This window comes from Otolemur garnettii, unplaced genomic scaffold, assembly GCF_000181295.1.
Source record: "Otolemur garnettii isolate 467f Iridium unplaced genomic scaffold, OtoGar3 scaffold00059, whole genome shotgun sequence".
NCBI classification, from domain to species: Eukaryota; Metazoa; Chordata; class Mammalia; order Primates; family Galagidae; genus Otolemur; species Otolemur garnettii.
Window position 1 is genome coordinate 1,118,521 of NW_003852454.1, and position 25,361 is coordinate 1,143,881.

A 25,361-nucleotide genomic window follows, 5' to 3' on the forward strand; every position below is an offset into this window, starting at 1 on the left:
GCCTTAGCCGGTTAAGCTATAGGCGCCGAGCCCCAGAAGTCACTTCTTTAGGAGTTTGTCCTGGGTTAGAGTGACAGTCATCAAGATCACAATCAGTCAACTTGAATTCATGATTTATTCCTATTTTTTTTGCAGGGCTGAAAAGTCAGCAATTGCTAAATCTCTTTTATTTTTCCTTTTTCTTACACTATGAAATAACAAGACCACTTGCTCAGCTCCGTGAGTTAATAAATCAAACGTATTTACGGTTCTTTGCCCAGACACACACTTGGTGTTACTTACTGCCCCTTTTTCATTCTCTCTTAGTTCTCAAGATGAATGTTTCATAACTGTTTAGACCATTGTGGGCTTTGATTTACAGCAGTATCCCCCATCATTCTCTCACTCTGGCTTCTGAATAGGCTTGCGTAGGGCCTTCCTGTAGAGAATCGCTGACCATCACAGCACATACATTCTGAAGAAGATGCTCCCCTGGAAATCTACAGGAAGATGGCTTTCCAGATAAGGGTTGATGATCATATGATCACTATCACTCATCTTGATACTGCTACTCTAAAGCTGGTGACTTGGGGGACACACTGTCTTGATTTATATTGTACATATGAGTGGGAATTCTAAAATGCAAGAGAAATAGAGGGCTTGGATGAGAAGTGTTGTATGAAAAAGAAGTGTGGAGTGAGAGTCACTACAAAAAAGAGTGGAATTGACTTCTCCTTAGGCGTTTGGTTTATCAGAATGAAAGACAATCACTTAGAGTGGTGGATCTGAGAAGGGAACAGCAAACCATCAAACACTTCCCATACATGGTTTCTTCTTGCATTTAATTAGGGCCTAGTTTTTTTTTTTAAGTCTAATGAGTTTATAGCAGGGCTCAATACTAAAATCTCTATCTGAAAATTAGTTTTAATGGAGTCACAGGAGCCTCAAATTATTCAATATTTGCTATTGTATTTATCTTTGTTTAAAGCATGGCTGCTCTATGGCCTACTGGCTGAATAGTGCACGTGTGGTAAACTAGGTATCTTCGTGTTTTGTTTCATTGTCCCCAAATAACTTAGCTATTTCTGATAAAGAAAGCTGTATTAGGGGAAAGGATGAAAATCAGTTGGGGAATGAGGTAGAAAGAAATGAGAGGCTTGAGATTTTATAAACTTCATTGCAAAGGAAAGCTGGCATTCATTTCAAATCAAGGTCTATACTTTGCTGCGGTGGATTCTGCTCACAGATTTCTACTCAATAGAGTAGAACACATATCGTCTTAAGAATGAATAGCTTTACTACACGTATTGTGAAAGATGTACATCTTTCCCCATCAATCATACACCTGGCTGATTTCATGCATATTGCTCAGCAAGAAAATGTCATTAACCATTGATACAGAAGCACTTGTTTAATTCAGTTACTACATCTTGTTAGTTTTTTTGTTTGTTTGTTTGTTTTTGGCCAGGGCCGGGTTTGAACCCACCACCTCTGGGATATGGGGCCAGCGCTCTCCTCCTCCTTTGAGCCACAGGCACCGTCCCACCTTGTTAGTTTTTATCAGTGGTGGGGGACCTGTCATGGGGGTCCTTTAAAAAGGACCTGTCGTGTTGTCAAATGCACACTGCCCCACAGGGAGGGGCATTTTGAATGATTTTCCCACTTCTAATCTTCTCCTTTTAGAAAAGAAATCTATAATGCTTCATGAATATTTGTACTTAGATCTTTATTGTAGGTTCCATTGTAGAAGGAATAAGTGTAAATGGACATTCTTTATTTCCATAATTATTTTCAGAGTATTTTGGCTATCGACCTAGTTTTATAAGTCAATGCATTTTTAACACCAAGGACATTTTTGGACAGCAAGAATAAAGCTGTTCTGATTTATCTCATGGAGAAATAAGATTGCCCCCCCAAAGGTAGCCATTTATAATATATACACTTTTGAATAATTAAATGAACTACTGAAGAGGAAATGGATTCTAATCAGCTTTCAAACTGTGATTGTGCCATGCACTGAATCATTCCTTTATGAATACATTTCTCTTGGAGCATGTATAATTATGAAACTTTTTTTTCTATCTCGGTAGGAACTGGGAAGTAACAGCCCTCCACAGAGAAACTGGAAGGGAATTGCTATTGCCCTGCTGGTGATTTTAGTTGTATGCTCACTCATCACTATGTCAGTCATCCTCTTAACCCCAGGTAATCTGTCTTTATTCCTCTCTTATGATGGTATTGTGGATGGTAATTTCACATTCAAATGCCTTAAGAGGGTAGCGATATGTGGTAACTTAGGGCACATTAGCATTGGTTGGAATTTTGTAAAAAAACATAATCAGACATTTTCCAAATGGCACAGTAATTCTGCAGTTCAAATATCATGCAGCACATTTTGAGGAAGCTGAAAATGCAAACTATTTAAATTGAGAATGCCAAGGAGATTTTTAGTCTCCATTTCTACCGAGGGACTTACTGTGTTTGTCAAGTTGCTAAACGTAAGCCACGTTTGACTTTTGAAGATAAGGAAGTAGAGCCTGGAAATTTCCATAGGTACATGATAACTCAACTGGATGGAAATGGAAAGAGGATTTGAGGGGAAAAGAAGAGCACAGCAAAAGAGAGTAATCTAAGCTTCCAATTGTGAGCACCTCTTCTTTCTGTCTTCTTTTCCTTTCTTTTACTTTTACATTCTAAGTTTCTCTTTAATCTAAAGAACCTCTCCAAATTGCTCTAGCTCTGATCTTTGGGCTATGTTCTTCAGATTAAAGAGTTTAACACTTACATAGAAATTATCAGTAGGCTTAATTCTGCTTTGGGGAAAATTTCAATACCCAGGAGATTTTTTTACTCCTTTGTAGGTGCTAATAAGGGAAGCAGAGATAAGGGACTTGTTGGGGGTCAGGATTGTGGTTCCTTGAACCCAGTTTGATTATTCTGCTGAGCTAGAAAGTTCAACCCAGGCACAGCAGCAATTGAAAGCAAAAATGAATGGAAACTGAGAGTAAAACTGGAGCCACCCAGGTAGCGTGAACAGAGCACAAAAGTAATCTGCAAAAGATATAGGGTAACAAAGAGAAATTATATTTAGGTAGAACAAAGAGAAGGTTTAGAGCACTTCCAAAGAAAGTTGGAAGTGGGTTCGTCCGATGATGGAGCAGAGGTGAGAGAGATGCAAAGGCCTGCAGGGGTACAAATATCCCCTCCATTTGAAACTGGTTGCAACTCTTTCATTGGCCTCTCTGTGTCTCCAGGCAGTATTGACCTTTTCTATTGGTCATTGATTGTCTTTTCTATTGGTCATTGATTGGTTACTTGGGTTACTTCATTCTTCTAATTTATGGGCCCTCCAGAATTTCTAGTTCAGCAGGCTACGTTTTCCTCCCACCCCCCTTTTAGCTACCTTTCTTAGTTTTAAAATTCCTAAAACTGTCATCCAGGTAAGTTTGGTATGTTGCTACAACCCACCCACTTAACTGTCTTCTCAAAGACTAGACACCTGTATATGGCACAGTATTATGATAAATAGTCACTTATTAAGGTAATCTGAAAATCAGCTGATATTATAAAGTGATAGCCTGTTGTTGAATGTTCAGTTCCTTTCCCAGCTTTGTTATTTTATGAGTCCCTTAAACACATTGAACTTATTTCCTGATGTGCAAAATGTGATTAAAGATAGCTCTTTTTCAGAGTCATTTACTCAAGTAATTACAATGACCAATTATACAAATGGCAGTATCAATCGATTGTGCTAATGTGAGACTTCGTCAAATATACCATCTTTGTAAAAATATTGACTTTGAAAAGTGTAAACTGCCAAAAATATGTTTTGTAGCTGTTATTTAACATATGACTTGATTGAGAAAGAAATTAAGGGAGCCAGGAGGGAAGAAAGAGAAGAGAAAGAAAATTGAAACAAAAAAAAAAAAAAAGGAAAGAAAGAATAGAAAATTTCCAGTAAGAACGGCTTATCCAACATTCTCTTCAGGATCCTTCTTTTAACTGCCTCATTTGCACATCTGTAGTACAATGTAATTGGGCAATGTGATTGCTCTAAGTTGCTGCCAAGTGCCAAGAATCTTTGTTAAAGGAAGATGTGCTTCAGCATGGTGTTTCACTTAAACATAAAATTTCAGCATAATTATAAAAAATGAATGACTTGGTTTTGGTGTTTTCTATTGGTAGCTATTAACCAGATGGAGGATGTTGGTGTTACAATGCCTGTGCATTTCTGTTAAACTTGCTTCTTGTAGCCTGATTCACTGTGAGATTCTAGTTATTCACTCAGATCACGGTGATACTTTGGAACCCTAGAGAGTTTGATATAATAGACCATAAAGAGTTGGCCAATCATTAAATTAAATTCCTCCTACCCAACCCTTTCCACTTTCTCCCAGGATGAAACCATAGTTTCATTGTGTTCATATGGCCATGTGCTTGCTTGAATAAATGACAATAGCAAATGACTTTTTGTTCATTCATTAGTCATTCACACATCCAATAGAAAATGATGGAATTCTTACTGCATCCCAGGTATTGTGGCAGTTAGACCCCCCCCCGCTGTCTCATAACTTTCTTCCTCCATTATGCAAACATGCAAATTTAGAGAACCCATACATCCCCAAACCAAAGACTTAGTTTCACTTGAGATGAAACGTACCAATGGAAGTGGCAATTATTATCTAGGTTACTGTTTACTGAGTGCATCTCACGTAACACAAGTTCATATGTCCTTGCATTTCACTATTGTTTTTGGCAAGGATATTATAAAAAAAATCAAATCATTAATCATTATTCTAGAGTGGAAAAAGTATTTCTATAGGAAGCAGACTCCCTATTTTGCACAGAGTGTGTTCTACGTCGTCTGTTGGTAAACTCAGTGTCACCAAGAGACCTGGAAGATTATAGAAATCAGTGAAGTAGGTAAGTATGAGGACAGTGGGTAGGATTTGGTTGAGTTGTGACCAAGCATAATGCCAGCCTAGTTCCACGGCCATTTGGTGGGCTCAAACCAGCATCACAGTGATATAAAACTAGAATGCTAACATTTGGCAGCTGGAGACTGGAGTCATCAATCTGGAATCACCCTTAGATGTTAACTAGTGTTGCCTCCCTCAATGGGCAGGGAAATGAATCTGTTTTCATTAAACTTTTGGTGTAAGAATAAGAATATACATTAAAACCTTGTACACTTTTGAGTTTGCATTTGTGTGTGGCTGTGCGGTCAGACTTTAGTGCTCTAATCACACCAAACTTTCCTTTTTTAATACTAAAATTCCCTCAACTATGTTAAAATAAATCCATAGGAAATACTTTGAGCTGGAAAAATAATGTTTATCATTTCGCTTCTAATATTCCCTTTGTCCACCATAAGTCTGCAAGGCCCGGCTTTCTGGGTAAAACCACTTAGGCAGGAGGAAATTTTCAAACAACTCTTCCAATAAGGGTCAGGATCAGAAATTTATGTGGCTTTTTTAGTTATGTAACTTTGGCTGAGTCATTTACCTCCTTTGACATCAAGTGCTTTACTGAAAAAAAAGACATCTTTATTTGCTAGAATGTGATCTCTTGCACTTTATAACAACACTGATGTCTATGATCTAATGTAATAATAAAAACTAAAGAAATAATAGGGGCTTAAGGACAAACCACAGCAGATTAAAACCAGTGTTTTCAATAAGACTTTCTACGTTGAAAATACACTTAGTGTTTTGTTTTTTGAAAGATAAATGTGCATAAAAATTTATCTAATCTAAGACATTATTTTGAAGCTAATTTTGTGGGTAAACGATAAAGAATTCAAGCTCACAACCCAAGAAACACATGTTCATTGTGATTTGGTTTGATTGGAATGTTGCAGCAGAAGTAATTTCACACAGGTGCCTTAATTTCCAAAATTGTCAGAATCTTTCCTTCCTTGTGAAGAGAAGTCCTGATTATTTTGGAGAAGTTAGTTAACCATTCAGATATTTCCTTTAATAAGTAACTATTGTGAAAGGAACAATGTATTCACTCCATTTTTTTATTAAAGGGAGGATTTATTTAGATGCATTAATCAAGCCTACATATCTTTAGTTTATACTGAGTTAATAGTATAATAATTTAGTTTATATTAATTATAAAATAATTATAGTCTACAAGTATGTGAGGTTATGTTCATGCTTGAAGTTGTGGAATCCAGTCTCATGTAGCTGTGTATTTACTGTGTACTCTCATCTTGACATCTATATGTAAAATGGGAAGGACCATGCTCAGGAAAACATTGCCTGCAGAATACAATTTTGACCTGTTTGGGGACTAGAAGTGCAAATTTCATGAGTTCATTAGAATATATTGATTAGAGGGCATACATCGAGCTCGTCAATCCACCTGCCACACTGAGATAGCCACCTAGGAACGGTGTGTGCTCCAAATTTCCTCAGCAGTGTGGCCTGTTGCCCTTTGACTGTGTCTGTAATCATTAGGCGCCAAGACAGAGTCATCCTGTTGATTTACCATTATGGCTGACTAAGGAAAAAATTGTAAAGTACTAAAATTTTGCCCAGTTAGCTCTTGTGCTTGCTTCTTTTAGCAACTTCCCAAGTAGTCTGTGTTATAATTCCTTTAGAACTCTCCCCAGATAGGCATGGAAGAGTGATCTTTGCAGGTCTGTCAGCATATAAAGGAAGCCAAGCATACAAGTATCTAGGGAAAAGCACTCAGGCAGGTGGAAATTTTCTTAACAGGTAAGATAGTCTATACCAGGACAGGAAACCTCTGATCGTGAAAATACGAAAATATTCAGCAACACACTAGACATTTTAGGAGAAAGGTCTGACTCTAGAACAGCTCTTCCAATAAGGGTCAGGGTCATAAATTCAGTGGCTTTTTTACTTATGTAACTTTGGGTGAATCGCTCACTTCCTTTGTCATCAAGTGTTTTATTGAACCAAAGGACATCCTTATTTGCTAGAATGTGATCTCTTGACATTTATAAAATCAGAGTGCCATTTAGTCTAGTTATACAAACAAGAATTTAATAGGGACTGTCCACTACTCAGTTGCCTTTTCACTGTGTAGATCCCTTTATTTTCACTTTTAGAAGTATTTATAATATTAAGAATTTTAACCTAGGTTCATTTGCTGTGTTGTGAAATAATTTATATAGATTGAGACTCTATTATTGATAGTTAGGTAAGACTTTAACTCAGGTAAGTATTAGGTTCATGAAGCTATGTTCAACTAGTTTGTTTGTGCTGAGATATAGAACTAAGGAAGTGAAGAAAATCAGAGACAAGAAGGCAGCCCTATCCAGAATAATCAACAAAACACAACAAAACTAGAAGTCAGTATTTAAAGAATTACACCTTTCTTTGAAGAAATATCAACTTAAATATGATCTCCTAAAGGGTTCAAGATCATCTCATTTAATTCTCATAACATAACCAGAATAAAGACAACCGGAACAATTTTCTAGATAATATAGCTAAGGCTCACAGATTCGGGGGACTTATGCAGCCAGTTTGTAGAGAAAATGTTCCAGATAGAGTGATTAAATAGACCTTGGTATTAGATTGACCTGGGTTCATGTCCTTAGACTCACTGTATGGCCACAAATAAGACTTGCAGTAAAGAATTCTCTTTGTTCCTATTGTCTGAGATATCAGATTTTTAAAAAATGATTTGACTCTTTAAAACAGGTTTTAAAAACATTCTTCTATATATATAGCTTATTTTCTAGAAAGCATTTGATGAAATTAAGGCCTTTACTGAACTGGTGATAGCTGATTTGTCATTGTTACACAAAACTCAATGTGAATTTATTCTTGTTACTATTATGCTGTACCAAAATAATAGCACCTGTTTATAGCTAGTAAAAATGTTGTTATATTATTTTTCAAACAATCTATTTCCACCTGTAATTTAAAGGTGCCATTTAAACGTATAACCTGTATTTTATAATGTCAGATCTACACTCAAACTATCCCATTATGCTTTTATGAGGGGATAATAATATTTCACAGATTTTGAGCTTGCATTATTATAAACATCAGCATCCACCAAGATTAAATTGTTTACTTTGTTGAATTAAAAAGGAGATGTATTGTATTGATAAGCATAATCTAATGTGTCTGTCCTTATTTTTTCCATGACAAGCACAGATGAACACATTTGCATACGGCATTACCCAGGCATAATCAGGCTACCAAAGAGAGAACAATGACAGATTTTAACAGTTTCTCCCAACAGAGTAAAGAGTAGTTACATTTTTTTGTCTTTGCTTTATGGTTGCATTTATTTGTCATATTTGATTCCCTTACTTCCCCCTACATTTTTACGTTGTCCAATCAGATAAATAAGGAATTAAGCTTATATTACAAGGGGTTTACTTTAATGAGTCATAAGAGAATCTGTTAACATTTATTGTACTTTCCTATAGTGTTCCACAAGTTGTACTAAGTGCGTTCCATGTACTATTTTACTTATCTTTGCCCCACTGACATTAAATACTTTTCACTTACGCATAATCCACAGTATTCCAGTTTTACAACTTAAAATACATTGCCCAATATCATACACCCAGAAAGTCAAAAAGCTGGATCACTGTTCCAGCCCTTTTGACCTTAACCTGTGTCATAATCTTTGTACTACAGGTTAAGATCTTGCCCCCACGGACGATATAGGCAAAAAGTGTTTCAGAAAAAAAGAATAAGCTCTGCTATATTCTTCCCTATGATTTGGGGGGAGTGAAATAATTCTGTATATGCCTAATTTTCTCTGAAGAGTAAAGAAATAATTCAGCTGCAGGAAGAGATCTGAAAACTTGGGTATGAGGCAGATAAGGGAGCAGTGTCAAAAACTAAAAATCATAAATTTATATGCATTTTTAAATCAACTGTCACTTTTTTCTGGAACCACAAATACTCATGATAAAATATAAGTATTCATATTCTTTTCTAAACCACATTATATAAAAATTCTTTGCTTTCATTTAATAGAAATATTTAATTTAGAAACGTGATATTCTGGCTTCTAAATATGGGAGCTCAAGACAATCTAGTCTCTAAGAAGCAAAACTTCCCTAAAAGGGGTGGTAACATAAAATTATCCCCTCCTTTTGGAAAAAAAAATACTTTAATACATATTTTTGCCCTGTGTTTGTGGAAAAGAATTTTTTAATAGACAATTATTTGCTGGACAGCTAATTGTATGCAGTTAATATTCAATTGCTTTGCTTTGAAGTCTTACCAATGTCACCTTATTACAGAATTAATTCCTCAGCTGTAAGAAAAGACAATATCAGGGGAAAAAAGATTCCTTATTTAACAATATTTTAAAATTAATGATGCACCACTTTATGCTTTTTCCCTGGAAAATGAAAATTTAGCTGAAGTAATTTGAATGTTCATTATTTTGGCTTATTCACACTTTTTTTTTTTTTTGGTCTAATATTTGTCAATTGCATGTAAAGTCCACTTTGATAAACTCTCTAGAAAAACTAGAATTGGTGAAACTAGACTTGGAAGGAATTCTTACTGGACTGAAAGGCTGTGCCTTAAATCTATGCATCACATTTTGGCTTTTGCAAGGGATGTAGAAGATCTCTGATCAAAGACTCAAAGCTTATCCTTATTATTCTTTCTGGGACATCATTAGTAAGTATATAACATCAAGGAAGTAAGTCAAATGCATGAACTATTTTCTAATGTATGAGTTACAGTTCAGCACTCAGGAGTTATAATTACTTAAATAAGTTACGCTCTCCTCATCACACTCATTATCTTTCTTCCCTAACTCAAGTCTCTGGTGCCTCCCAAGAATTTTTAAAAATTCTTCTTATTGAGATGAAACTTACATATCATGAAATTATCCATTTCAAAGTGAGTAATTCAGTGGCATTTAGTGCATTCACAATGTGTGCAACCACCCTCTCTAGGACACCCTGACCCTGGTAAGCAGTCATCCCTCACATACCCCCTTGCCCAGCCCCGGCCATCATCAATCTGCTCCTCTGTAACGATGTCCTTTGCTGAATATTTAATATCAATGGACTCAAACAATACGTGTCTTTAATTTCTAGTTTACTTCAGTTATATGTTTTAGAGCAGTGGTTCTCAACCTTCCTAATGTGGGTCTTGACCCAGGGTTGAGAACTTGGTTTACAGCTTCATCCACACACTACATATATCCCCCAGGACTTCATTCCTTTGTACAGTTGCATGTGACTCCATTGTGTATTTGCATAATTCTTTCATCCACTGATGGAACTTGGTGTTGTTTTCATCTTTTGGCTATTGGGAACTGTGCTGCTACGAACATGCATGCGTATGTGTTTGTATTTGTTATTTGTTTGAGGCTTTTTTTTTTTTTTTGCAGGAGGAGGGCAGATACATATACCTAGGAATGGAATTTCTGGGTGCTGAGTCATAAAGTAACTCCATGTTTAACTCTCTGAGAAACTATTTTGCACAGCAGCTGAACATTCCAGCTCACATTCCTAACAGCAGTAGACATGTGTTCCAATTTCTCCACATCCAACATTTATGAATTTGGTTTATTTTACTTTAGACATTCAAGCGGTGTGGAACGGCATCTCCCCTGATTTGGATTCACATTTCCCAAATGATTAGTGATGCTGAGTGTCTTCTTATATGCTTATTGGCCATATGTATGTCTTCTTTGGAGAAATGTCTATGCCAGTGTGTTGCCTATTTTTACTGACTTACTTGTTTTATTTTTACTGAGTTATAGGCATTCTTTTTCTGGATATTAATCTCTTATCAGATAAATGATTTTCAAATATTTTCTTCTACAATATAACTTTTTTTTTTTTGCTTTCTTACTATTGTTTTTTGATGCACAAAGTTTTAGTTTATCTCTTCTTGGTAGGGACTCCAGCTTCATTTTTGCATGTGGACATTCATTTCACTTAGCGCCACTTGTTGAAGAGGCTGTTCTGTCCCTACTGAATGTTTTTGTCACCTTTGTTGATTGTCCTTTGTCATAAATATGAGTTACTTGGGGGTTCACAAGATATTCATCTATATGTCTATTCTATGCCAGTACCATATTGTTCTGATTACTATAAATGCAGTAACATTTGAAATTGGAAATGTGACTAATCCAAGTTTGTTTAGCTTTTTCAATATTGCTTTGTCAATTGGGACCTATCACAGTTCCATATGAATTTGATAATTGGCTTTTCCATTTCTACAGAAACACAGTTGGGGTTTTGAAACAGATTGCACTAAATTTATAGATTGCTTTCTATGATATTGCCATCCTAGAAATATGAGTATTCCTACCCACAAACATAGGATTTCTTTACATCTATTTTTATCTTTAATTTATTTCAGCAACATCTTGTAGTTTTCAGTGTAAAAGTCTTTCGTTTTGGTTTAAATTTATTTTTAGGTATTTTATTATTTTCTGCGTGATACTTTAATATACTTTTCTGATTGATCACTGTTAGTATGAAGAAATATGCCAGTTGATTTTGGGGTGTGAAAGAGTGGTATTCTTTAATTTTGCTGAATTCATTTCTTACCTCTAGTAGTTTACTGTGGATTCTTCAGGCTTTTCTATGTAGGGAACATCAAGCCAAGGGCGAGAGTTGTCTGGACAACCTGAGCACCTGACCTCCTGCAACTGCCCTCTCCAGCCACTCCCATGCCTACTTCCTCTCCCTTCCCTATTCCCACCCATGTTCGTTGGTGGGAACACAATCACGGCTGCTCTGCTGAGAACCCCAGCAGGCTTACTTCCTAGGAAGCCAGTGTGAGGATCCAGGACCAGCCCTGCCTGCCCTGGGCTCCTGACTGTAGATCCCTTCCCTCTCCAGGCTGCCTTACCTCTACTGCAGCAGGGCCCATTCTGCAGCCTCCAGACCCCATCCTGAGGAGGAAGGCTTCCCTGATGATACCCCAGGGCAATACTGTGCATTTACATTTCTGTTTAGTGACTAGACCATGAAGTCCTTGAGCCAACCAGACCTTGGGTGCTCAGTAACATCAGAATGAACACCACCCGTGTTTCCCAAACCTAAAAATCCTAAAAATCATCTGTTAAAATGAGACTTCTGAGGGGAGAGGAAAGGATGGGGAGAGGGAGGATGATTGGTGGGACCACACCTATGGTGCATCTTACAAGGGTACATGTGAATCTTTCTAAATGTAGAATATAATTTTTTTTTAAGAATATAAATGTCTAACACAATAACTAAGAAAATGCTGTGAAGGCTATGTTAACCAGTTTGATGAAAATATTTCAAGTTGTATATAAAACCAGCACAGTATACCCCATGACAGCATTAATGTACACAGCTATGTCTTAATAAAAAAAATAAAATAAAATGAGACTTCTGAATTGCACTCAAATATACTGAATTAACCATTAACAAGCATCCTAGAATACCTCTTCCTACTGGAGAATACCTTCCCTACTGATAGGGAATTATACCAATTCAATATCTTGGAGGTTTGGACAAGTCATAGTCTCAAAATTACAATCTATGGGCTCATGTACCCCCAGCTTTTGGGCTTTGCTGCCAGGTACCCTCACAGACAGAAACCTCATGGGGATTGAGGCTTAAGGTCACAGTAGTGGGCTGAAAACTCAGGTTTTCCAGACCCCAGCTCAGGGATATTCCTCCTCAGCATGAGGCCTCAGAATAGAGCCAGATGCACAAGGGATGAAGCAGTCGGGAAAGGGCAGAGATCTACTGTTAGGAGCCCAGGGCAGGCAGGGCCTGCCCTTGCCCTCATCACACCAGCTTCCCAGTAAATAAGCTTGCTGAGGTGCTCAGCAGAGTACCTGTGACCCTGTTTCCACCAACAAATATGGGCTGGAATAGGAAGTGAGAGGATGTGGGGAGAAAGGCATGCCAGTAAAGGGCAGTTGGCGGAGGTTGGGCACTCAGGTCATGGGGACTATTCTCGCCTTCCACCTAGGCTCACTCCCAGTGTCTACGGAGTGACTGGCTCCATGCTTCACACCTCCAGTCAGAGAAGGAAGAGCCACTGTGTGGTCAGTTTCTCCTTTCACTGAGGTCCCAACGTTAACTGTCATGTCACTGTCAGGGGCATGCCCACCTCCAAGATGGTGATGCCTGTGGTGTCTGGCATGATCTGTCAGGTAGGCTGGAGGCTCCTGCAGCTGGGATGCCTGCCCAGTGAGGGGCAGCCAGGAAGGGGGGTAGCATGGAGGATGGTGCAATGAACATAATCCAGGGTATTATTTTGAATGCAGAGGTTGTTACTGCTTTCTAGAGTCACACTTTTAATGCATAAGCCCAAATAAAAGAATAAAAAACATTTATGTAGATGTGGAATTAGTAATACCCATGTATAATGCACATTTTTTTTTCCTCAAAAATTTGGGCAAAACTGTGCCCATTGTTAATGGCAAAATACTGTAATCTTTTTGTCTAGTTTTTGGAAGAGTTTTAGAAGGATTGACATTAGTTCTTCTAAATTTTTGTTAAAATATATAAGTGAATTCTTCTGGCCCTCAAATTTTATTAGAAAACTTTTGATTAATGACTACTTTTTATTACCCTGTATTTGTGATGTCTTTTAAACTTTTCTGTGTCTTCTGAAATGTGTTTACTAGTTTGTGTGTTTTTAGAAGTTTAACTTTTTAGAAGTTAACTCTTTCATCTAGGTTATCGAATTTGTTCTAATACAATTGTCTATAGTATTTCCTTATAATCGTTGTTTTTGTAAAATTTATAGTAATGTCCAACTTTCATTCCTGACATATTGATTCTATCTTTTCTTCCTAGTTTAGCTAAAGAGCTGTTAAACTTGGTGATCTTTTTTAAGCACTGACTTTTGATATTTTTGGTTCACTCCATTGTTTTGTCTATTTTCTGCTTTTTTCTCACCATTCTAATCATTTTATTCCTTCTGTCAGTTTTTCAGTTAGGTTGCTTTTGTTTTCTAGTTTCCTAAAGTATAAAGTTAAGTTATTGAGTTGGGATCTTTCAATCTAATTTGTTTATGGTGTTTACAGCTATAAATTTCTTCTTGGTTAATGTTTTCATTAAATCCTGTAACTTTTGATATTGGGTTTTCATTTTCACATGTTCTATAATATTTTTTAATTTACCTTGTGATTTCTTCTCTGACCCATCACTTCTTAAGATTGGGTTATCTAATTTCCAGATATAAGTGAATTTTCCTTTTATTTTCTTTCTATTATCAATGGCTAATTTCATTCTATAGCATTGAGGAATAATAGTTTGTATTTTTACAATCTTTTAAAGTTTACTGAGATTTATTTTGTGGTATTATATGGTCTATCCTGCAGAATTATCATGTGTACTTGAAAAATATATATACTATGTAGGGTAGCATATTCTATATTTATTTATCTGTTACACCTACTTAGACTATAGTCTTGTTCAAGTCCTGTATTTCCTTATTGATTTTTCTCTCTAGATGTTTTATCTGCTCTTCTAGATGACGTATTGATGTTTTCAGCTACTTTTGTACACCTCTTTATTTCTCCCTTCAATTCTGTCCATGTTTGGTTTAGGTAGTGTCTTAGTTCATTTTTCCTACTATATCAAAATATCACAGACTGGATTATTTATAAACAGTATGAATTTATTGCTTATGGCTCTGGAAGCTGAGCAGTTCAAGGGCAAGTTACCAGTAAGATTGGGATCTGTTGAGGGCTGCGTTCTGCTTCCCAGATGACACTTTGGTGTAGTATTCTTCAGAGAAGAAGTTGTACATATGACTATTGCTATTACATCTCTTTGCGAATGTGACCATTTTTCCGTTGATAATGTCCTTCTTTTCCACTTGAAAGAACTTTTAACCGAAAGTCTATTTTGTGTGATTTTAGTTTAGCCACCTATGCTCTTTTCAATTATTATTTGCATGTCATTCTTTCATTCCATCCATTCACTCATCCTCAATCATTTGTGTCCTGAACCTAAAGTGAGTGATTTTTTTAAATCCATTGTGCCATTTTCTGCATTTGGATTGGAGAGTTTAATCCATTTATATTTAAAGTAATTATTTATAATGAAGAAATTTATTTCATTTTGCCTTTTGTTTTCTGTGGCCTTTTATTATATCCCCCCTCCAATAAGAATACTCCAATGCTGCCTTTTTGTGTATTTATTTTTATAATGCATTTCTTTGATTCTTTTCTCATTTCCTCTTGAGATTGGTTTTATGGTTACATCAATATTGCAATTAATATTCTGAGTCTGTAATACTCAAGCTTGAATTAATTCTAATTGAGCTTCAATCACATACACAAACTTTGACTTTATATAGCTTTATTGATTATCTTGTTTTTTCACAAAAAACATCTCTATACATTGTGTGACCATTAACTTAGATTTACAATTTTTATACATTCATCTCTGGAATCATTTTGGAAATGTAAAGAGGAGATAAAAGCCAAACATGTAATACTGCTTTTTGTTAGCCTATGTATGTACCATTTACTAGAGTTCTTTGTTTCTTCAAATGTCTTCAAATTATTGTCTAGGGTCTTTCCACTTCATGTTAAGGTCTCCCTTTAATACTTTGTAAGGCAGCTTTGTTCTGAAAAACTCCTTCAGCTTTTGTTTATCAGAGGATGACTTATGTTACCCTTTACACTGAAAAGATATTCCTTATTGATATAATATTTTGAATGAAATCTCTTCTCTTTAAAAATACTGACCCTGTAATAATAATTTATTTCAGAATAGTGGGGAGTTCAGATATCTTGTTTGCATATTTTGCTTTTGTACAGATTGAATCAAAGTTATACATGTAAGTGTGCCCTTCACCCAGATTGTATGCGCTATACCCAAGACGTGTGAATTTACCCATCTACTCATGTGTCCTCCTCCCCAGCTTGATTTTCATTGAGATTTATTTCCATATGTGCACTTAAGTGTTGATCAATTAGTTCTAATTTGGTCTTTGCTTCTCCCTTCTTGTGATGTTTCATTTAGAAGAATGGTTTCTAGTTTCCTACATGTTGTCCAAAAAGATACTAGAGGCCATTTTTTATGGTTGAATAGTACTCAATAGTATGCATATATCTAATAAAATACACCACATTTTTTTAATCCATTCGTGTATTGGTGGACACTTCAGTTGTTTCCACACCTTTGCAATTGTGAATTATGCTGATATAAACATTTGAGTGGAGTTGTCCTTTTTATAAAATGACCTTTTGTCCTTTGAGTATATACCTAGCAGGGGATTTCTGGATCAAATGGTAGGTCTACTTTTAGTTCTTTGATGTATCTCCATACAGTTTTCTGTAGAGCTTGCATAAGTTTGTAGTCCCATTAACACTATGTAAGAGTTTCTTTCTCTCCATACATCTTTTATTTGGGGACTTTTTAATGTAAGACATTCTCACTGGAGTTATATAATATCTCATTGTGGTTTGAATTTGCATTTACCTAATGATTAAAGTTCTTGAGCATTTTTCACAAGTTCATTGGCCATTAATAGACTTCATTTGAAAAGTTTCTGTTTATCTATTTCTCTCACTTTTTAATGGGGTTGTTTGGTTGTTTGGAACCCAGGGATAATCCCTGATTTCATATTCCCATGTAATTTTTGGTGAAATGTAGAAAAACATAGAATATGTTTGCAGAATATTAATTGCAATATTGATGTAACCATAAAACCAATCTCAAGAGGAAATGAGAAAAGAATCAAAGAAATGCATTATAAAAATAAATACACAGAGGAAAGAACTTTTGTTCAATAAATGGTGCTGGCAAAACTGGGTAGCCACATGTAAAAGATGGAAACAGGATCTACACCTCTTAGTATTCACAAAAATTAGCTCACAAAGGATAAAAGACTTAAACCTAATGCAGGACACCATAAGAATCCTAGAAGAAAGTGTTGGGGAATGCTTATAGATATTGGCCTCAATGAAGAATTCATGAATATAACCCCAAAGGCAATCTCAGCAAGAATAAATATAAACAAATGGGATCTTATCACATTAAAAAGATTCTGCATAGCCAAGGACACAAGCAAAGAGCACATAGTCAACTCACAGAGTGGAGAACATATCCGCATACTATGCATATGATAAAGGATCAGAATCTATGAAGAACTCAAGCAGATCATCAAGACACTAACCCTATAATTATTGAACCAAGAGGATTCTCTTTTGCTATTTTCAGTATCATATCTTTGTCCTTAGCTTTTGACAATTTGATTATAATGTGTTTGTGAAGGGATCTTTCAGTGTCTACCCTTCTTGGAGTTTGTTGACCTTCTTAAACATCTATAGATCCATGTATTTCATAAACTTTGGCAATTTTCTGTCCATGATTTCTTCAAATAATCTTTCTCTCCCTTTCTTCTCTCTTCTCTCCTTCTAGGATTATTCTTAGGTAGGTATACTTGACGGTGTTCTGTAGGTATGTCCCTTAGTCTCTATTCATTTTTATGTAGTACCCTTTCTTTCTGATCCCTAAACCATATAATTTTAATTATTTATTTTTAAGTGAAATTTTTCCAATGCATTTTATTCACAACATAGCTATATATTCAAGACGCTAGAGGAAATATCCATATCTGTTAGTTATTGTTGGCAGCAGTGAAAAGATAGAAATTTTATTCATCATCTTGTCTAGTCTCACAATCAAAAGCAACCTTTGACTTTTTAGATATTACATAAACTCGTATAGTAATCCTTAGCTGACTGGTGATTTCCTGTTCTTGTGTAACCCCAATATCTTCATAATAGTTTCTCGAAAGTCAGAAAGCTTTTGTTCTTGTCCTGATACTTAGTCTCTGATGTCTGATGGGCCCTCTCTTTGTCTGATCTTACCTCTTTCTCTGAAGAGTCTAATGTAGCTTTCAAATTTTCTCTTTTCATAACTGCCTTCTCTTTCACTGTTTCAATTTTTGTTGAATATTTCTTGAGCTTTTCAATTGTTTTGTCAGACATCCACGATTGCTCAGCTGTACCAATTTCCTGAATCCTCTTTTTCACAGCTTCCTCTGTGGCTGGTATGGGGATAGTGCCATTCGTCAGAAGAACAAAACTCTGATTTGTTCTGAGTCCTCTGTTTTGTTCTCTGTTTTATGCTCTGTTTTGTTCTGAAAACTCTGATGACACTGGAATTGCACAGTTTTAGTTTCCCTGTAATGAATATGGAGGTCTGACTAACTCCAATGCTTGTTTTTCTTTGTGGGCCAAATCTTGTTGACATTTAGCCCATATTTTCTGCCCATCTTTTGGTCCTTCAGAGTGAAAAATGTTTTCTCTCCTGAAGATCTTGGACAGACTAGCTTCCTATACTACATAATTTTAATTAACCTATCATCAAGTTCATTGATTCTTCTGTCTGCTCAAATCTGCTATTTTAATGTTCTATTGAGTTTTTATATCAGTTATTGTGCTTTTCAGCTACAGAATTTGTGTGTTTTATAAAAGTAATTTCTATCTCTTTATTGATATTTTCTGAATAATCAATATTTTTTTGGCCGGGTCTGGGTTTGAACCTGCCACCTCCGGCATATGGGGCCAACGCCCTACTCCTTTGAGCCACAGGAGCCGCCCAATAATCAATTTTTTTTTTACATTGTTTTCCTGGTTTCCTTTAGCTCTTTGTTCATGGCTTCCTTTTAGAAATGTAGTATGTGAGCATACCTAACAAAATTGATTTAAAGTCTTTCTCAGTTAAGTAAAATGTTTGGGCTTCCTCAGGCATTTCTTGTTCAATTCTTCTGAGAAAAGATTATTATTTTTGTTTCGTTACATGCTTACAATTTCTGATTGTCAGTAAATAGTCATGTAATAATAATCAGAGTTATTATTGATTAGGTTCCAGAATTTCTGAAAATAGTTTGAATATTTTGTACAATGTGTGACTCAGGACATCTATGTTTATATTTGTAGTTTGCCATAGACTTTGCTGTTTTTTTAGTAGACTTTTCTGAACTATTTTTAGAAAGTCAATATCTTTTACCAGCTGTGGTCTCTGAAGTCTCTGTTCTTTTAGCTGGTATTCAACTAGATGCTCTGTTTGTGTTTGTTTTCCCAAATATTTTCTTGAATGTTAGGAGTCAGAAGTTGCTAGTGAAAAGAACAAGCAGGAAAAAACAAAACAGAACCAAACAACAACAACAAACTAGAACCAGAACATTTATAAATCTTTACTGCTTGCTTGTAGTTAAGTGTAGAGTTCAGATGGAGGTAAAGGATAGGATTCCTTCAGGTCTTCTTGGAGTATTCATCCTGTCATGAGCATATATATGACTTTCTAAATTTGTCCTATTCGGAAAGAAACACTGCAGCATTTACTCTCAAGAATTTTCACATTTTATGAGTCGACTATAACATTTTATATGACTATGGCTTGCTTATTGGCCTTATAATATTTTTGAGGATATTCACTGCTTTGATATCCTAGTATTTTCCAAGTCAGATGCAACAAATACTAATGCCTTGTGTCAGTCCTTCAAGTTGACCTGAAACAGTTTAGACCAGGCAATTAGATATGTTTTTTTGTTTTTTTGTTTTTTTGTTTTTTTTTTAAGAATAAACTCTAGTCTACTTCCTGTAGAATCAGGGACCAAAGTCCCATACTCCAAATGCCGGTTGCTAACTTACAGATGACCACAAAGCCAGGGAGACTATTGGGACCATAGCACATAAAAACTCCATAAAGATTTCCTTTTGTTTTAAGGTGACTTTTTCCTTCACTTAACTTTTTTTTTTCTGCTGTAAAGCTTTGACTGTTTCCTAGTCTTCTGACAAAATGATTCTTACAATTTTGTTTTTTTAATGTTTCTGTGGGAAAATTTTCCTTGATAGTGCCTACTTCTTCATGTTCTCTGATGTCACTGTGACAACAAACTGCTAATGACAATCAGACGCACAGTTAGACACAACATAATTACATGTGTGTTGGCCTCTGTTATTTGTGATCAATCTGCATTTCTTCTAATATTTGACACTATCAAGTATCGGATTTGTATCTTTACCATATATACTGCTCCATACATTTATTATATCACTCAGGATAGTTTATACTATTAGTAAAAATTGAGTATTGCATAAATATAGTCATATATCAGACTTATTATTGATTCATTCCCAGATCTTTGAAATTAAATGAACAACACAATAAGCTCAATTATTTTATGTCAGTTTTTAAAGTGAGGGAGGTTTGACTCTTTATTTGGTCACTTAGAGGCTATTGTATGATTATGAATTGGCCTAATTTCAATATTGTTGTTGTCTTATGGAATACAGAACCCAAAGAGAGGAAGAGAAAGGGTAGAAAGGCTGGATTGTGTTGCTGTCAGACTCACATTTATTAATTAAATTCATAGTCTTCTATGGGTATGGCCATCGTGTCCCAGAACAATTTTAATAGTAACAATAAAGGTTAGTGATAATAGGCACCATAAGAGATATAATAAATGAAGAAGTTTGAAATAGTGTGAGAATTACTAATATGGTAACAAAGAGGCATGAACTAAGAACATGCTGCTGGAGAAATGGTGCAATAGATTAGCTGGACTCAGGAGTCAATTTGCAAACAACACTATGTACGAAAGCCATGAAGTGAAGCTCTATGAAATGAGGTGCACATTACTGACCAGGCACACATTTATACAAGCAGTCACTCTTATATTAAAAATTGGAAAATGCCAAAGTAGCATTTAATGGTAACTCTTAATAATGAAATAGTATATAATCACACAATAGAGTAAGGTTATGAAATCTGATAAGAGAATCAAACTGAAGAGAAAGTTAACATCCTTAGAGACCTTAAGTAATATTTATTATAACCTGGGCAATTTGAAACGTGGATATAAATAGACCTATTAAACTATGTAATAAAGTATACTCAGAGTTTACTCAGTGGACCTCAAGACACTTTGGGATGCTTGAATTATATATATTACTATACTTAAGATTAAACATTAGAAATTAATTTTGAGATTTCAAAAATACAATGTTTAATTTATTTAAAGTGACAATAATAAAACAGTTACCTGTAAATACAAATAATCCCCACTGAAATTATCTCTCTTTTCGAAAATGGGGAAAAAACAGTGAGAAGAATGTCATTGTTTTATAATTTGAGAATCTATTTAGTGTCTGACTGATTGGTAGATGGCTGAGTTCTCATATGTGCTCCTCTGTTAATTCTTTTCAATATATTGTTGTGGTTGAGATATAAGAAGGAAGTCTGACCTCCTAAAAAGAAGTAGCTGGAAATGGAACATGTATTTTAATAGCTTTTCAGATAATTATGGATACTTCTTGAAAACAAGACAAGTGATAGATTCTTGAAGGTTAGTTACAGTGTGGAATATGAATAAAATTTCAATACATTAAAATTCATTGATCCATCTTACAGTTTGATAGAATTTTACCTATGTGTGATTCTGTATCATGAATTAGTGATTTGTAAAGTATTAGTTCACTGACTTCTGCAGATCTTCCAAACACTGGTGGAGTTTATTGTACAGTCACACACACCATATAATAGCCATTTAGGTCAGTGATGGACTGAGTATATTGGCGTGCATCGGCGGTCCGCAGATTATAATGGAGCTAAAAATGTCCTGTTGCCAAAAGACGTCATAGCTGTTATAACATTGTGGTAACTCAACACCTTACTCAGCTGTTTGTGGTGATACTGGTGTAAACAAACCTATTGTGGCCAGTCCTATAAAATTATCCACTGTACTTAATACTTGATAATGATGATAAATTAAAAATGTTAATAGTTTACATATTTACGATACCAGACATTTATCATGATTTTAAAGTGTATCCCTTCTTTTTATTAAAAGAAAATGGTTAACTTTAAAACAGCCTCAAGCATGTCCTTTAGGAGGTATTCTGCAGTAAGGCACCATTATATAGGAGATGACAGCTCCACATGTGTTATTGTCCCCAGAGCCCTTCCAGGGGGACAAGATGTGGAGGTAGAGGACACCCCGTGTAGGTCCAGGCTAATGTGTGTCTTAGTTTTTCACCAAAAACTTTTCAAAAGTTAAAAAAAATAAGAAAAGATTTGCTAAGGATATAAAGAAAATATTTTATTACAGCTATACAATGTGTTTATGTTTTAAGCTAGGAGTTGTTACAAGACAGTCAAAAATTAAAAAGTCTTTTAAAGTCTATAAAGTAAAAATGTTACAATAAGCTAAACTTAATCTATTATTAAAAAAATATTTTTAAAATTTAGTGCACCTTACTGTACAGTGTGTAGGAAGCCGACTGCAGGGTCCAGTAATGCCCTCGGCCTTCACATTCATTCATCACTCACTGACTCACTCACATCAACTTCTGGTTTTGTGAATTCCATTCATGGTAGGTGCCTTAGACACGTGTACCACTTAGTATATTTTATACCATATTTTTAGTGTACCTTTTGTGTGGTTAGGTATGCTTTGATACACAAATGCTTACCATTGTATTATACCTGCCTGTAGTACAGTAACATGCTGTGTAGATTTGGAGGCTGGTAGCAATAGCTGCACCACAGAGCCTCGGTGCATAGCAGGTTGTACTGTATAGTCTGTCACGTTTGCAGAACCACTGCTGACCTAACCGCATATTCCTCACAGTGCATCCCATCACTGAGGGACACATGATTGTGTAATTTTTAACAATTACTGTTAATGTCACCCATGATTTCACTAAAGTAACTCTTACTAGAGACATACTGGGAATCAGCCAAACTCCTGACGGAGAATAACAGCTTCTGAAAATTCAGTGTTTTGCTAGAAAGTTCAACTTTTATATTTATAAAAATATAATTAATTGTGATTTTTTTGAAGAAAAAGATTCATTTCATGAATTTTGAAAACTAAAACCCATCAGACACTTAAATCTGAATAATTATAGTTTGTTTTTCATTCCTCCTGGTAAAAACAGTGTTCCCTGGAAACAGTGTGGTGAGTACAGCCCAAAATTCAAGTAACTGTCCACATACTTTTCCATGAGACAACCTTTATACAGTAGAATCTCCAGGGCTGACCACCTCCCTACATGGACTTCCTTAAGTTGACCTAATTTTCATAGACTGGACATGTGCCTCATGTACATATCAGCACAGTAGGCCTGGTTCCTTATGGTGACCACCTCTGTATATTGACCAGTTTCTTACAGCCTCTTGGGTCGTCAACTTACCAAGGTTCTATTATATTTAGCAGGCCTCCTAGGACATTTATCCAGCCAGCTGCGTGTTTTTGCTGCCGCTGCCTGTCCTGCTTAGCAGCTGACTTGTCCCAGGGACTGCAGTCTGGCCCTCCAAAGGACTGAGGGAAAGCGAACTGGCCCCCTGTTTAAAAAGTTTGAGGACCCCTGATATTTAGTATACAGTAGAGTTATTTTATTTTTTGCCGTCTTTCCCATTCTGCCACACAGATATTAAAAACAAAATCTCAAGGGTTGAGATTTAATACAATTAATGTTTTTTACTACCTAACTGAGAAAATCCCTAACTGAAACTAAATTTATTTTTACATTGAGACTATATGATAATAAAGAATATAATGAATACAGAGATAGTTTGATCTGCATTTGTGGCTTCTGGTGGGGACCCTAGAGTTTTATCCACCATTGTTTTTGCATCAGAAGTGAACATCTGAAAGCAGTGACAATGAACATAAGTATCTTAGCATTGTTATGAATACAGTATGACTTCCAGGACCCCAGCACTGACAACCCCTTCTTCAGGGTAATAAACACATGATACCAGGAAACAGTGTACCTGAGGGAAGAATTTAAACGTAATTGTGAATGAGCGCAGGAGCTCAAAATAGAACCGTAACACATTAGGGTTAAAAAGAAAAGCTCCTTATTTCAGGGTGTACGTATAGGAATGTGTGTGCGTAAACCCCAGTGCAATTTTTCTTCTCAGACTGTGGAAAGCCTTAGTGCAGTTATATTTCTCATATTTAGATCCTTTCGCAAATTCAGGAGATGTTAATTTGAAAAAAGTTCTCAGAAAGAGGTTTGAGAAAGATTAGCATTTTGAATAATTGCCTAATTTGGATAATTAAACCTGTGAGTAAATCCAAAAGCTCTTGACTTATTTACTCAAGGGATGATAAGTTTGAGGTAGAGTTTAATAATGGTCCTTCAGAACCTGAAAGTACATTTCATATTTGATGAGCACATTGAGTCTCTGCTGAAAACAAGAACTAGTATGAAAAATAACAGAAATTAGAAGATCACAGAGAAGCAAGCTGCTTTGTGGGCCATCATGTGTGTTTGTATGGGCATATTGTGTGTGTGTGTTGTGCTTTCAAGTTATTCAAAGTAGCACTGCTCAGGTTGTGCAGTTCTGATAATAGAACTCTCACCCTTTCCCTCTTCAATTTCTCTCCTAAAAGAATTTTCTGGAGTCCTTACAAGACAACGGATCTTTTTTTTTTTTTTTTTTTTGAGACAGAGCCTCAAGCTATCCCCCTGGGTAGAGTGCTGTGGCATCTCAGCTCACGGCAACCTCCAACTCCTGGGCTCAAGTGAGTCTCCTGCCTCAGCCTCCCAGGTAGCTGGGACCACAGGCGCCGGCCACAATGCCCAGCTCTCTTTTGGTTGCAGCTGCCATTGTTGTTTGTCGGGCCCGGGCTGGATTTGAACCCGCCACCTTGGGTGTACGTGGCTGGCACTTTAGCCACTTGAGCCACAGGCACCGAGCCAAGACAGCGGATCTTAATGTGCTTAACTCCAGGCCTTTGACTTTGCAAATAAAAAAAAACCCCAAAACCCCAAAAAACCGATGTCTAAAGAACGTGATCTAGCCAAGGACACACAAGCTAGTGACGGGCTGAATTGCAACTGAAATCTGCCTCCTGACCACCCTTACTGCTGCATTATCACCTTTGTTGTGCTTAAGACTAGACAAGGGGAGAGCAGGCTGACAGTGTGTGTTGGGCATCTCGGAGAAAATACATGCATTGTAGGAGATAAACTTATTGCAATTCGTATTTCAATTTTGTGTATTCCTTGTGAATTTCCTGTTTTTTCATGTTTGGTGAAGATAGGACGAGGCTCAGGGAGGTGAAAGAAGCAGATAATATGCTGTGTAGCCCCTTCTCTGCCAGCTGTCCTCTTCATTCTATTCCTTATAGATGCAAATTGCTCTTAATTTAGTAATTTTCCCCATAGCTGAATTTTTAAAATGTGTTTGTAATTACAATATGTCTTTCTGTAGGAAAGTCACATTTTAGAAATGTAGTAAAGAATAAAAGAGTGTTCATTGGAGGCTGGGTGTGGTGCCTCATGCCTGTAATCTAAGCCCTCTCCGAGGCTGAGGTGGGAGGATCCCTTGAGTTTAGGAGTTTGATTTTGAGACCAGCCTGATCAAGAGAGAGACCTCAGGCTTGGCGCCTGTGGCTCAAGCAGCTAAGGCGCCAGCCACATACACCTAAGGT

At 36.1% G+C, this 25,361-nt stretch overlaps 1 protein-coding gene across 7 annotated transcripts in view; it reads left to right on the forward strand.

Annotated features, from left to right (window-relative positions):
* DPP10 (dipeptidyl peptidase like 10) overlaps positions 1 to 25,361 on the forward strand; it is a 1,381,219-nt gene that overhangs the window by 830,888 nt on the left and 524,970 nt on the right. For 6 of the 7 annotated variants that reach the window (XM_003792626.2, XM_023514792.1, XM_023514791.1 and 3 more), the window contains one exon: positions 2,070 to 2,184. The exons of the other annotated variant lie outside the window; for it this stretch is intronic. In XM_003792626.2, the coding sequence (XP_003792674.1) occupies positions 2,070 to 2,184 (115 nt within the window). The remainder of the gene's footprint in view (positions 1 to 2,069; positions 2,185 to 25,361) is intronic. 7 annotated transcript variants of the gene reach the window in all.